Source organism: Cryptotermes secundus, unplaced genomic scaffold, assembly GCF_002891405.2.
Source record: "Cryptotermes secundus unplaced genomic scaffold, Csec_1.0 scaffold1552, whole genome shotgun sequence".
NCBI classification, from domain to species: Eukaryota; Metazoa; Arthropoda; class Insecta; order Blattodea; family Kalotermitidae; genus Cryptotermes; species Cryptotermes secundus.
In genome coordinates this window covers 13278-28585 of record NW_019721780.1, presented here as the reverse complement: position 1 = coordinate 28585, position 15308 = coordinate 13278, and the positions used below count along the sequence as shown (strand labels likewise).

The following is a 15308-nucleotide window of genomic DNA, read 5'->3' as shown; positions in this document are numbered from 1 at the left end:
AGTGTCAGTGTCCATTGTGAACTGGATGCACTGATTGATACTATTTATGTGGTTCAGGAAGTCCTGGAGCTTGTCGGGACCGTGTGACCAGATGACGAAGGTGTCGTCCACGTAGCGAAACCAGCAGCGGGGCTTGTGTGGGGCGAAGTCAAGTGCCCTCTCCTCGAAGTCCTCCATATACACGGTGCCAAATCCCAGAAGACTGCTTTCTTCACCCTCAGTCTATATTCCTCCCTTAATGTCAGAGACCAAGTTTCACTCCCATACAGAACCACAGGCAAAATTATAGTTTTGAATATTCTAATTTTTATGTTTTGGACAACAGACGAGAAGACAAAAGGTACTGGGCTGAATGGTAGCAAGCATTACCCGAGTTCAATCTCCTCTTAATTTCCTCCTGAATCAGGTTTCGATCTGTTATCGTTGTTCCCAAACTGTGCCACATTTTCAAAACACCTCTTTATGTCATGATTTTGCTCTGCCTTTTGGTGATGAGACAGTAACATATACTTAGTTTACTCTGTGTTTACTTCTAGACCAACCTCTTTACTTTCGTCAATTAAAGTTTGTGTGTTTTTCTTTATGGTATCTACATTATCACCCAGTAGATTCACATCATCGGCGTAGACCAACAGCTGATATGTTCCGTTAGTTTCAGACCCACCTGGCTTCCCTGGACCTTCCTAATTGCATATTCTAAGGCACAGTTGAAAGGGAGTGGCGATAAAGCATCTTGTTTTAGACCATTCTGGATAAGAAATTTATCAGACAAATGTTTACCTACACGGACTTTACTATACATTTCGTTTAAACACATTTTAATCAAGCAAACTAGTTTCATGGGTATCCCAAAGTCTATCAGAATATTGTACAATACTTCCCTCCTAACTGAATCATAGGCTTTCTTGAAGTCTATGAATAGCTGATGTACTGTCTCATCCTACTCCCATTTTTCTCCAATATCTGACGAATGCAAAAGATCTGATCTCTTATGTCGAAACCCACACTCATGATCCCCAATAATTTCATCTATATATGTATATATATATATCTGTATATCTACACAGGCCCCAGAGTTGCTTTTGATGATACAGAGAAGCAGCCTGGATGCCACTGATATTTCTTTTTACAGATTCGTTATCCCACGGTAGTTGTTGGGTCCCTGCTTGATTTTAATTTTAAAGTGACAAGCATAGAGCTGCTCCTAAGACTCCTATTTGTTCGTGGGGCGTTCCAGACTCTATTATAAACAATTTCTCTTGTGTTTCTTAAATTTCTCCTTTATCTGAAGGTACTGTGGCGTGTTATATGTCGTCCATCGCTGGGCAACGAAACAATGGAAATTGTTGAGACCGTTGCATAGGAATATCCGTAGCAACGAGTGTTCATTGCATAACAACGCTCGGTGAACATCCATCCCCGCTAAGCTGTCATGTCACGCAATAGGGGAATCCGTGCAGCAACTGTTGCTAGGCAATCAGTAAACACGTTTTCTGTGTGGTCAAGACGGAAGCTACATAACGAGAGTACTCTTTACTGTTGATTCAGGTAGCGAATACTACTAGAAATAGGGCATAATCTGCTGTGCCGAGCCTGCATTGACAGAGGCCTTGTATATATTGTACATAGAAATAAGAATTAAGATTAAATTGTAAATACAGAGTGTCCCAGGAGGAATGGACCAAACTTCGGGAGGGTGTTCCTTATGTTAAAGTATGCCGATATAACCCAAAACACTTATGTCCAAAGTCGAACGGTCACGGAGATAATGGCCCGAGAAAAGTGTGGTCTTCTAGCGGGTCCACGCACTGTACCTGTCAGCTGTGACTGTTATCTGTTTGTCCTTGAGTTTGGTGATGTAACACTAGCCGTAATCTCATGTGCTACTTACAGAGGCTTACAGTGTATCTTGCGTCAGCGTCGTGAATGGTTAGTAAATTACGTGTAGTTGTGCGGTGTTGCTGAAATGCCTTTTGTGTTTTCACACGTTGAGTATTGTGATATGCATTTTGTGTGTGGATTTTGCGGTGGCAATGCACGTGCTGCTGTTGAAGAATACCAAAGGCGTTTTCCCGATCGAAGGATTCCATCTCGAAGTGTATTTACGCGAATTCACCAGACATTGCGTGATACTGGTTCTCTTGCAAGTGTTTCTGTGCACTCTGAAAGGGNTAATTTACGAAATGTGCATACGTGGTTCCATAATAATCCACAAGAGATAATGGAAACGAAATTCCAAAAGAGATTTTCCATGAATGTTTGTTTAGTACAGTTATGTGGTCTGTTGATACCAGTATGCGCAGACAGCCATATTAGGTCAGCGCTTGCCAGTCATGTGTCATGTATAGTGCTTGGAAACCCTAAGGACAATTATGACATGGCGAGCGAGTATTTTGTACTTCAATTTTATGGCTTCACGTCACTCACAAGTTAGTTTGATGTTACATACATTATTAACATTACAGAATCCACATATTCTTGCCAGTTTTAATATGTATTTTGTAATCAACAAGTGTGTAACAGCGGTCAAAGTTTCACACTTCTCTGGCCATTATCTCCGTAACCCTTAAACTTTGGACATAGGTGTTTTGGGTTATATCGGCATACTTTAACATAAGGAACACCCTCCCGAAGTTTGGTCCATTCCTCCTGGGACACCCTGTATATGTAAATACTGACAGTGGACTTACTAACACAGACTATGACTGACAAATGACAGACCCGACCTCTCGTCAGAGAGGGCGCCCCAAATGAACAGGACAGTAATTTTCATATAAAGAAAAAAATCTGGTGATGAGCCCAATCGGGGCTCAACACCAAGACAGACAGACTGACTGACCGTCAGTCGCAAAGTGACTTTGACTTGTTGATTCAGAGACCCGTCCTCTCGTTAGAGAGGGCGCCCCAAAAAACAAGACCGTAACGGTAAAGCAGTAATAAATATCTGGTCATGAGCCCCAGATGGGGCTCGACACCAAGACTTACTGACTGACTGACCGTCAGTCGCAATGTGACTTTCACTTTGACTGTTGATTCAGGAGTTAAAATGTAGCCGCCGCCGGAGACAGTTGAATGAGATTACCCCGTGTGGAGGCGGTGTCGAATACCTCCACCGTGACCCTGCGAGTCGTAGGAGGTGACGAAAAGGGAAGTCTCAAATCTGATACAGTAAAATATGGTCGCGAGTCTCAAGAGACTCGGATCCGAGAAAGACTGCGCTGGCAAGGGCCAGAAGCATATATAAAATACAGACCCGTCCTCTCGTCAGAGAGGGCGCCCCTCAAAAACAAGGCCGTAAATGTCAAACAGTATGACTTGTTGATTCGGTATTGAGTACGAGTTAGGAGCAGTTGAGAGTGGCGGAAAAAAGCGAAGCGGATGGAGGAATACAGAAGGTTGCCCGTGAGGATGTCTAGTGTGATGTAGAAGATTTCACGTGTGCGACGGTGTTTGCAACAGTGGATTAGAAGATCTTGTGTCTGTGTAAATGAGCGAGAGCTGCAATTTGAGTGGTGTAACCAAGCTGTCAATAAATCCAATCTTCTGAACTAGAAGCCGTCATTTCGTCACTTGTACCCCATTCACACGACAATATTATTGCTATATCCATCTGGTTTCTGATTCATGATGTGTATTTGTACCAACCGTCTTACAGCGCACACAATTTCACCTTTCTCTTAACTACATGTTTCGGCACTAATGTGCCATCTTCAGGTGTGGTTTTATTTACGTCAAACCATTGCACTGTACGCCATCACGTCTCCTTTATAAAATGATTAAAATGTATATATGTCATGTATAATAATAAAGTTTATATATTAAAACTTTTCAAGATTTATCATCTATACGTCGCGCTTCAAATTCGCGAGTTACGTCAATCCTCTCCTATGGGAGTACTCTTCCTATATTCTTGTGTATATTGTGTCCTTCTCCTGTGACTGCGTACAGGACACACTGTACGATGAAACAAAGTGGGGGCTCAAGACACTCAAGACAAACAAGCCCGTTGCATACGGGGTCATGCTATCCTCGGCGTCAATAATGGGCCTAACTGTGTGTACAATAACCATCAACATCAGCTAACAAAGGCTTAAGTTAAAAAAAACTAATAACCTTCAAAGCTATAAATAAAGAGACTTCTTTAAGCCTTAGTGGCCTGCCCACCCCTTTAGAATTGCATTCTACTATCACGAAAATGAATACAAGGCTGCAGAGTAGAGGGGCAAGCCCCCTTTATAGACTTACAATCTATCACTTATCAACCTCACTCTATTTACTATTAACCGATGGTTATTTTCAACTAATCATAAAGATATTGGAACTCTATATTTCATCTTTGGGGCTTGATCAGGAATGGCCGGAACGTCTTTAAGAATACTAATTCGAGCTGAACTGGGGCAGCCCGGGTCTCTCATCGGAGACGACCAAATCTACAACATAATCGTAACGGCCCACGCCTTCGTAATAATTTTCTTCATAGTAATACCAATCATAATTGGGGGGTTTGGAACTGATTAGTGCCCTTAATGCTCGGTGCCCCAGATATAGCCTTCCCACGAATAAACATAAGATTCTGATTACTACCGCCGTCACTGACATTATTATTAACCAGAAGCATGGTAGAAAGAGGGGCCGGAACGGGATGAACAGTTTACCCCCCTCTCGCCAGAGGTATTGCATACGCCGGGGCATCGGTAGACCTCGCTATCTTCTCACTGCACTTGGCTGGTGTCTCCTCAATTCTAGGAGCGGTAAACTTTATTTCAACAACAATTAACATAAAACCCACAAACATGAGACCAGATCGTATTCCCTTATTTGTATGAGCAGTAGCAATCACAGCCCTCCTCTTACTACTATCATTACCGGTTCTAGCAGGAGCAATCACCATACTACTAACAGACCGAAACCTAAACACATCCTTCTTCGACCCTGCTGGCGGGGGAGACCCAATTCTATATCAACACCTATTTTGATTCTTCGGACACCCAGAAGTATACATCTTAATTTTACCAGGGTTCGGTATAATCTCGCACATCATCTGTCATGAGAGAGGTAAGAAGGTAGCTTTTGGAAACCTAGGAATAATCTTTGCCATACTAGCAATTGGTCTCCTAGGATTTGTGGTATGAATATTCACAGTAGGAATAGACGTTAACACACGGGCTTACTTCACATCGGCAACCATAATCATCGCAGTGCCAACCGGAATTAAAATTTTTAGCTGGCTAGCAACAGTTTACGGATCACAACTATCATATAGAGCAACGTGCCTGTGGTCATTAGGTTTCGTATTCCTGTTCACTATGGGAGGTCTAACAAGAGTAGTATTAGCAAACTCATCAATCGATATCATCCTCCATGATACCGGCTTTATTCAATGATACCCACTATTCACAGGACTAACCTTAAACCCTAAGTGACTGAAAGCGCAATTCATAGTAATATTTGTAGGGGTAAACATAACATTTTTCCCACAATACTTCCTGGGGCTGGCAGGAATGCCTCGACTATATTCAGGCTATCCAGACGCATACACAACATGAAACATCGTCTCTTCTGTCGGAGCAACCATCTCATTCGTAAGAGTCCTTATATTCATCTTCGTCATTTGAGAAAGAATAAGAAAAAAGCGACAAAATTCTCTTCCCAACACAAACAAGAAACTCAACTGAATGACTATAAAACCTTCCGCCAGCAGAACACAGATATTCAAAACTACCGACTATTATCATATTAAAATAACTAACACCAACTAATCTATTTTGGCAGATAAGTGCGGTGGATTTAAGCTCCATACATAAAGCTCGTAAGCTTTTTTTAGAAATGACAACGTGGGCAAACATAGACCTACAGGACAGAGCATCATCCATCATAGAGCAATTAATTTCATTCCACGATCACACTAATAATTATCTTAATAATCCTCACGGTAGTGGCCTACATAATAACCACCTTAGCTCTCAATAAAAACATCAACCGATTCATGCTAGAAGGCCAAATAATTGAGGTAGCATGAACAGTTATCCCAGCAATTATCTTAATCTTTATTGCAGTGCCATCCCTACGATTACTTTATCTCATAGACGACATTCACAAACCAGCACTAACCCTCAAAACAATTGGACACCAGTGATACTGAAGATACAAATACTCAGACTTCATCGAAGTAGAATTCGACTCATACATAACGCCACAAGACAGAGAAGACAAAAGCACATTCCGCTTACTAGATGCAGACAATCATGCCATACTTCCAAAAAAACGAGAAAGCAATAGGTAAAAAGGGATGAAACTTATAAACTTGTAAAATTCTTGACTCACACTACTCTCGTTGCAATTGCCTGAACTGCAACCAGCATGATATTTCATTCACTTCATTTGTTATATGTTCACACCTAACACATTTCCTAACATGTAAAGTTCCTGTATCCCAACACTGTTGTACACGTTTTGTAAATATACTGTGTGTGTGTGTGAGATGCACACAATCAGGGAACTTCCCTCTACACAAACGCTCCACACTTGAATATAGCTGTACATCATGTTCTTCTGAGATACAATGAATAACTAATACGTAATGCCCTCAAATCATACATGTTACCTACTATTCAATCTCATTTGACCTGGAGAAATGTATGGAAGTACATAATTTTGTTTTAGAATCCTGTCTACTTATTTTCATGTTTTTGTTGCCGTCTGATGTTCAAATGAGACTAAAAGTTTTAAAATTCAAAAATTGAAATTTTAAAGACTCAACAGTTTCAAGATGCAAGTCTTTATTTAATCCATCTCTTGCACAATATGTTTCAGCCTATCTGGCCATCATCAGGTGCATTAAAATAGTTGGCAAATTTGCTGCAGTTTTGTACACTGTCGTAACTTCTGTCAATGTTTTCCTGGTTTTGTGATTTAAATTTAAAATCTTAAGTATAATATTGTGACATGTTGACCCCGACCTCCCCAGCGGCACGTAGCGGTAACGTAGCGCTCGCGTAATAGGCGAGTCATCACCCCGCAACTCTCCCCGCGGTGACGTCACGAGCGGAGCCGAAGTTAGCCGAGTCCCCGCAACCTTGAAGCTATGCAAAGCGAGTCAATAGCGGTGACGTCACCAAGGGGTAACAGCGTTGCTAGGCTATACGCCACGTCACACTAGCAACAGCGAACGGAATAAAAGCCGGCTGAGCAGCAAGCGAGAGTCAGTTGTAATGTGGCTACCGCAGAGTTAAGTAGTAGACGACCGAGTGTGTTATCAACAGTTCTCCAGTCAGCCGACTACAGTTGGAGTAGAGCAGCCGTCGCGGAAAGAAGAACCGGACGTGTGTGTGATTGTGTAATTGGGAGTGTGTGATACAGTGATACATAGCTCCCCTACTGTAAACGTGTAGACTACTGAAGGCAGAGTGAGCTGATTTGCGCATAGGGTTATAAATCGTGAAACCCCGCAACAGTGGTAACAGATTAATGCGATTAGGGTTATAAACTGTGAAACCCCGCAACTGTGTGATAAGTAATTGTAGCCGTTACTTGTAGATTGTTCAATAAACCAATTAACGATCTCTACGGCGTCTTCAGTAACGAAACACGTTACACTGGTGTCAGAAGTGCGATTACGATCTTGAACACGCCGCAACGAATTATACTACCGCACGATGGAGATGGAAATTATTTTTGAACGCCTAGTGGCGATATTAGACGCCGATAGAGAGGCCCGGCGAGAAGAAATGGCCGCAGAAAGAGAAGCTATCCAAGCGGAGACGAAAGCCATCAAAGCAAGGACGGCCGCCATGCGTGAGAAAAGGTTGCAAGCTAATAAGGATGCCTGGCAGAAAAAGATGACAGCCTGCCAAGAGATGGAGGCACATCTAGAAGTAGAAATGCCGGCCCCAGTGGACATGAAACCTGAGGCGGAACAAGAAGAAGAGGTCCTTGCAGACGACGTCGCAGTGATACCGGTCAGTGAACCTGAAGATCAATTGATGCCGATTACCCAAAAGGAGACGGTGGCCTGCCCAGTGGACACGACACCTGCGGCGGCACAACAAGAAGAGGTCCCCATTGCAATACCGGTCGGAGTGAAGATGGCCTGCCGAGAAATTGAGGCACGTCCAGAAGATGAAAAGCCGGCTTCAGTGCACAGGAAACCTGAGGCGGCAGAACTACTAGAGGTACCCGTACAAGACGCCGAAGTAATGCCGGTCGGAGAACCGAGGCAGAAAAGGCGCAAGGACCGACATCGACGAAATATAAAGAATTCGACACGCGAAAACTGTGGACCCCGGATGAAGTTGGCTGCCCCCTGCAGGAAGACATCCCGTCACGCGACAGTGGTACGACGTTGGAGAATTGCCTTCAAGAAGGAAATTCCCCTGGGAACCTTCGGATGCCAGCGGAAAGAAGTGACCGCCACGGGAATAAAGATTACACGCTGTGTAGGACACAGGCGTATGGGACAAATCAAGAATAAGGTCGCACCGGAAATCACCAAGAAACGGACGTTCGGGAAGACTGTGGAAAGGCCCGGAACGTAACACTGGCATCAGGAACCGAGGCCTGAGACAGCAACTACAACGCGGAAATGAAGTGAAGGACCTAGGCGGCGGACAGCCGCGATATGTGAAGGAAGCAGATATGAGAAAAACTGCAAGACTGCAGATCGCCAAGCGAGTAGCCGGATTTTCTGTCTGCCTACGACACGGCAAGGATTGGACCTTGTGGAGGGGACGACCCCCTCCAAAACGAAAAAAGACGCAGGGCACAGAAGAGGAGCCGGAAAAATAGAAGAACCGGCCTCCCCAGAGAGAGTGAATGTGCCACAGAATGAAAGTGATGGATGAATGGGACACAACTGGATCTTCTGGCGAGCTGAAAGGAAACCGCTCGAGACGAGTTGATCTTAAGAAGGGAGAGGTTGTAACGACCGGAGAACAGATGCTGCAAGAACAGCCTCCGAAGCAAAGGAACGGGGATGCACCGTTAGGCTATTCGGGACGAACAGCCTTAAGGAGGGAGCAGTGTGACATGTTGACCCCTACATCCCCAGCGGCACGTAGCGGTAACGTAGCGCTCGCGTAATAGGCGAGTCATCACCCCGCAACTCTCCCCGCGGTGACGTCACGAGCGGAGCCGAAGTTAGCCGAGTCCCCGCAACCTTGAAGCTACGCAAAGCGAGTCAACAGCGGTGACGTCACCAAGGGGTAACAGCGTTGCTAGGCTATACGCCACGTCACACTAGCAACAGCGAACGGAATAAAAGCCGGCTGAGCAGCAAGCGAGAGTCATTTGTAATGTGGCTACCGCAGAGTTAAGTAGTAGACGACCGAGTGTGTTATCAACAGTTCTCCAGTCAGCCGACTACAGTTGGAGTAGAGCAGCCATCGCGGAAAGAAGAACCGGACGTGTGTGTGATTGTGTATTTGGGAGTGTGTGATACAGTGATACATAGCTCCCCTACTGTAAACGTGTAGACTACTGAAGGCAGAGTGAGCTGATATGCGCATAGGGTTATAAATCATGAAACCCCACAACAGTGGTAACAGATTAATGCGATTAGGGTTATAAACTGTGAAACCCCGCAACTGTGTGATAAGTAATTGTAGCCGTTACTTGTAGATTGTTAAATAAACCAATTAACCATCTCTACGGCGTCTTCAGTAACGAAACACTTTACAATATCATTTATGAGCATCACATGTTGTAGACTGCTATATTTGTTGTGATGATGTGCATTTCCTTCGTTATGATATCCATAGATGTTATGAGCTCATAAGACACAGGTACTCAAAAGAAACTATAAAATTGAGACTGAAATATAAGAAATACATTTTTCATCATATAACTCTCCACAGATGGGATTTTAGGAATCAAGAAGAATTTTGTCAATGTGCAATTCAGAGTAGAAAAGATGAGAGTTTATTACTCCTCTGATATTCACTAACATGGCCAGGTTAACATACATATCATTCATTATTGGTCAGTTAAATATCCACACTGGCTCAGAGATGTGTCCAAACAAAGGCTATGAAGCATTAATGTGTGGTTCTGTATCCCAGGTGAGCATGTCACTGAACCACATTTTCTTGATGGTTCACTAACTTGGCTGAAATGTAGCACTTCTTACGAGACACATTACCAGTATTAAAAGTTTGTAACAAAAGTATATTAATACATATACTGTGTTTCTAGACATTATTATTTTTTTCTTATTTAAAGCAAAATACTACATTTGGTCTGGAGATAGGGATTATGCCTATTGAATGGGCCCAACTGAGTAAGTTCCACCCAAAGATGGAGACAGAATCTGGTCTCCGAAATGTTGTGTGTTCTTTTAAACAAAACAGGATGATACATAATATCCAGAAACACAATAACTGTAATACCAGTTTTGTTAGAAGCAGTTCCAATTGATATTTTTCATATAATTTGGTATCAGCTTTAGGGATGCCCAGCCCAATATCCACATGCAGCACAAGAAGCACTGGGTATGTTCACCCAGAACAATGAATTGCATAATATTGACTTGTTAAGAGACGCCTTATTAACCTGACTTAACACACTGCGGACCGGACGGGCCATATGGCCCTCTACGTTTCCAAGCGTTGCGGACTGGGCGGGCCATAAAACGCTATATATCGCTGTGTGGCTTCGTTGAATCGTAACTACTGCGTAGATGACCTCGGGAATGATTGCCGCCTTATCTAGTAACTTGACCAGAGTCATTTCCTCTCACAACCTAAACAAAATTGGCTTTGTTCTAATCCAAGCTTGCATGTATGAACCACGCAGCTACCAGTTCAACATGGCTGAGACGAAAGCAGTTGCGATCTCTCGGAGGACAGGAAATATTAGATATGTTCTCCGGTGAGCTATCAGATTTGCCAACTGCTTCGTCTTCTGATAGCGAGTCCATTATCAGTGACAGTGACGGGGGCCACAGGGCTGCCCAAAATGTGTCAAGTGAAAGTGAGAGCTCCGTTGAAAGTGCGAGTGTTGGGACAGCTACATGGGATAAAGTGGACAAAACCCCACTTTGGGAAAGTACGTATTTGTGGTACAATTAGGGTAAACAGAGGCCTCCCTCCAGATCTGAAAGAGGAATGTAAACGCCTGAAACGTGGCGACACCGCATTCAGGAGGAAGGGGGACATTCTTCTTCAGTCCTGGAGGGATACTCGCGTTGTGAATATGGTTTCCACTATTAACAATTTGAGCATGGTCGATGTTCAAAGACGACACGGGCAAGTAAAGAAGCCTCTTTGTATTTCCGAGTATAATATGAAAGGAGTTGATAGGGCCGACCAGTTCTTGGCCTATTATTCCCTTCCTAGGAAAACAGTAAAATGGACAAAGAAAGTTGCACTGTGGCTTATAAACTGTGCAATTTTCAAAAAGGTGAACAGAAATTCTACTTTAAATACAAAGCATTTCTGTTGAAACTGGCAAAAGCTTGGGCTACTGACATCATGGTGGCGGCAGTACCTGTGTCAGACACAGACGTAGTGCAGCCGGGGCCATCTGTTCGCACCCACCAGAGGCCTCAAGTAGACCCCCTGGCCGACTCTCGGGTGATATGCGGAAACATATTCTCGTGAAAATTGTGAAGAGTGAATATTGCAAGAAGAAACACCCTTCTAGGCAGTGCCGTGTGTGTGCAGAGTAGCACTGCCTACATGTGCAAATTCTGCGTAATGCCTCTTCACAAAGGGGAATGTTTCCAGAGATATCACATGCGCAAGCACTTCCAGGACTCTGGTAAGTGTTCTCCAAAAATTTCAGTTCATAAAATTAATTAGGAGATTTTATATTAATTTTTAAAGTGAACAGTGCACAAGTTGGGGTAGCAGGTTTAAAAACGCCGGTCCCCAGGGTGATTTAAACATTTAAACCACCGGTCCGCAATGTGTTAACATCTCGATTGCTTTTAAGGGGCTGTTCCAAAGACAGTTCATAGTTTATCAGATTGAACCAATTATGCCAGGGAATAGTGAACAATGAATTACTGCAGTATGCATGCATACTGGTACCAAACATGTTCTAAGAAGTGAAGATGGGAGTATGACTCAGTGACTTCAAAGATACACTGATGTCCATGCATCAATTATCTCTTAAAATGACCTTGAATAATTACTTTATAAAGACTTCGCTCAACTTATATCCCCTTGCAATCTGTAACTTATACCTGAAACAATTTTGCATATCTCTGAAAACTAGTGATAAAACCCAGTGGTTCTAAGTAAGAGCCTCCTGGTGTACATCTTATGACAATGGATTCTCTGCATCTTCCATGTGATGATGTGCCTTAAGATCACGCCGTCTACTGAATGACTTATTACAAACCTTACATGAAAATGGCCGCTCCCCACTGTGTATCATTTTATGTGACTTCAGATTACTCCCTGTACTGAATGACTTACTACACACATTACAGGAGAATGGTCTCTCCCCACTATGTAATTTGTAATGTGTCTTCAAATGACCCTGAAGACTGAATGACATATTACAAACACTACAGGAAAATGGCCTCTCTCCACTGTGTAATCTGTAATGTGCTTTCAGATATCTCTGAAGACAGAATGACTTATTACACACATCACAGGAAAATGGCCGCTCTTGACTATGTATCTTGTTATGTGCCTTCAGATAATTCTGATGACTGAAAGACTTATTACATACATTACATGAAAATGACTGCACCCCACTATGTATCATTTGATGTGACTTAAGATTATTCCATGTTTTGAAAGACTTATTACACATGTTACAGGAAAATGGCCGCTCCCCACTGTGTATGCGTTGATGCTGCTTCAGAGTATACTGCTGACTGAACGATTTATTACAGATATTACAGGAAAATGGCTTCTCTCCACTATGTAATTTGTAATGTGCTTTCAGAAAACTCTGAAGACTGAATGACTTCTTACACACACTACAGCAAAAAGGCCTCTCCTCACTGTGTAATCTGTGATGTGCCTTGAGATATCTTTGAAGACGGAATGACTTATTACATACATTACATAAAAATGACTTCTCCCCACTGTGTATCATTTGATGTGACTTAAGATTACTCCGTGTACTGAATGACTTATTGCATATGTTACAGGAAAATGACAGCTCCCCACTGTGTATTCGTTGATGTTGCTTCAGAGTATACTGCTGACTGAATGACTTGTTACATATATTGCAAGAAAACCTCCGCTCTCCACTATGAATCTGCTGATGTGCCTTCAGATTACCCTGCTGAATGAATGATTTGTTACATACACTGCAGGAAAATGGCCGCTCTCCACTATGAATGTGCTCATGTGCCTTCAGATTACCCTGCTGGCTAAATGATTTGTTACACACAGTGCAGGAAAATGGCCGCTCCCCACTATGAATGCGTTGATGTGTATTCAGAGAACTCCGTTCAGTGAATGATTTATTACACACATTACAGGCAAATGGCCGCTCCCCACTATGAATGCGCTGATGTGTAATCAGAGAACTCCGTTCACTGAATGATTTACTACACATATTACAGATAAATCGCTGCCTTCCATCATGATTGCGCTCATGTGCCTTCAGATGACGAAGCAGACGGAATGACTTACTACACACATCACATGTATATGGACGATCCACACTATGTATAGACCCATGTTCAATGACATTATTCTGCATTGGGAAAAGAAAAAATAAGAATATTACTATAAATGTCAACAGGAAAATATTTTGAAGAGAGTCGTCTTCTGGGTTTAGGCACCGTGTATACACGGTGCCTAAACCCAGAAGACGACTTTCTTCATTGTCATCGCGGTGAAAACCTCAAAACTTACATAGGAAAAAATATTGTTTGAAAGAAATGTATAAATTATGTGAATAATTATTATATGATAAGCAGCATGTTCTTTATCTAATAGCAATATACATTTTGAAATTAATTAAACTGTGTGCTGTAAACCATGAATCAAGCTCTCATGCAGTGGGTACTATTTAAAATGAAACACAAACGACAACTGTGTACTGTGGTATAGAAATGAAAATTCAGGAGACATTTCTTCCACATAATGGATTTTCTCAACTTTCCTCACACATGTTCATTCTTGAATATCATTTCACATTACAATTATGTGCTGCTGCTGTTCAGGAAGCATTTAGCAGTGTTTCCTCCGAGAAAGAAGTACTGGTTAATATAATAATACTGATGTTACCTATATGCTCTCACATAATGTTGTACAATTGTACAATGCACAAAAGATTTAATGCAGACACATGGACTGTTCTGAATCAAACAACAATACATAGAGAGCTTCAGCTGTCACTTTCCCAGATATGAACGTGTCTGACCACCTCTTGGTCTAGTGATCAGATTTCCTGGCTATATTTCCTGAGGTACTCGGTCCGATTCCCAGTGCTACCTGATTTTCTGAGTAGTGGGTCTTGAACTGGGTCCACTCAGCCTCATGAGGATAACTGAAGAGCTATTTCAAAGAAACAGCGGCTCCGGTCTAGGAAACCAAAAATCAATGGCTGTGGGGATTTGTTGCGCTGACCACACCACACTCTCTATCCACTAAAGCTGGCACTAACTTTGCTGACAAGCGGCACTTACTTGGTCGGTATAGTTTCCTTGCCACGGGGTTTGTTCTGTTTGCTTGTTTTGAATGTATCTGATTTTTGTCTTTGGGGCCACCACAAAGGTAAAGTCTACATACACATGCCACATGTCCTGGAAGCTTTCCAGACTGTATTCTTGTATACTAACGTGGAAAAATGAAACAGTATCTTCCAATTGTTACATCAGTACAGCTTAACTGTCAGATGATGGCACATTGAAAAGTTGGTTTAATGCTTGGTAAATAAAGTGGGTTTACTGAAGACATATTTTAACCTTTAAACGACTAATGGCCCTGTATGGGGTCGCAAGAATAAAGTCAGCGGTACGAATGGCCCCATATGGGGTCGCACAGTCCGCGCGTGCGGACGTTATTTGAAATACATTTTTAAGGTAGAAAATCATGTCCTACTTATATAATTTTTGGCCACCATCTGCATGGACGGTCTGTCTTCCCACCTGCATCATCTGCCGGAATGTTGCCTTCATGTGAAATTCTCAAAAAAATCCGGAAATGCAGAGTCCGATTTCGCACTTCACGCACTTTGTGCGGACGGTCTTTCGATTCCCACGCGAAAAGCACACACGACACCTCAATTGTGAAGTAGAGGAAGTCGGCCAGTGATGTGGTTTGGCCTTCTATAATCGAGATATCTCCGATTAAACGGCAGGGGTTCGACTCCTGGTCGCACAGTCCGCGCGTGCGAACGTT

At 42.8% G+C, this 15308-nt stretch overlaps 1 protein-coding gene across 2 annotated transcripts in view; it reads right to left on the bottom strand.

The window, feature by feature from the left end:
- The window catches only part of LOC111875793 (zinc finger protein 271), a 62623-nt gene that overhangs the window by 35584 nt on the left and 11731 nt on the right, over nt 1-15308 (bottom strand). Inside the window, exon 3 of one of the 2 annotated variants that reach the window (XM_033750218.1) lies at nt 11835-13656. The exons of the other annotated variant lie outside the window; for it this stretch is intronic. Coding sequence (XP_033606109.1) covers nt 12259-13656 — 1398 coding nt within the window. The 3' untranslated portion in view covers nt 11835-12258. Of the gene's footprint in view, nt 1-11834; nt 13657-15308 lie in introns of those variants that run through there. 2 annotated transcript variants of the gene reach the window in all.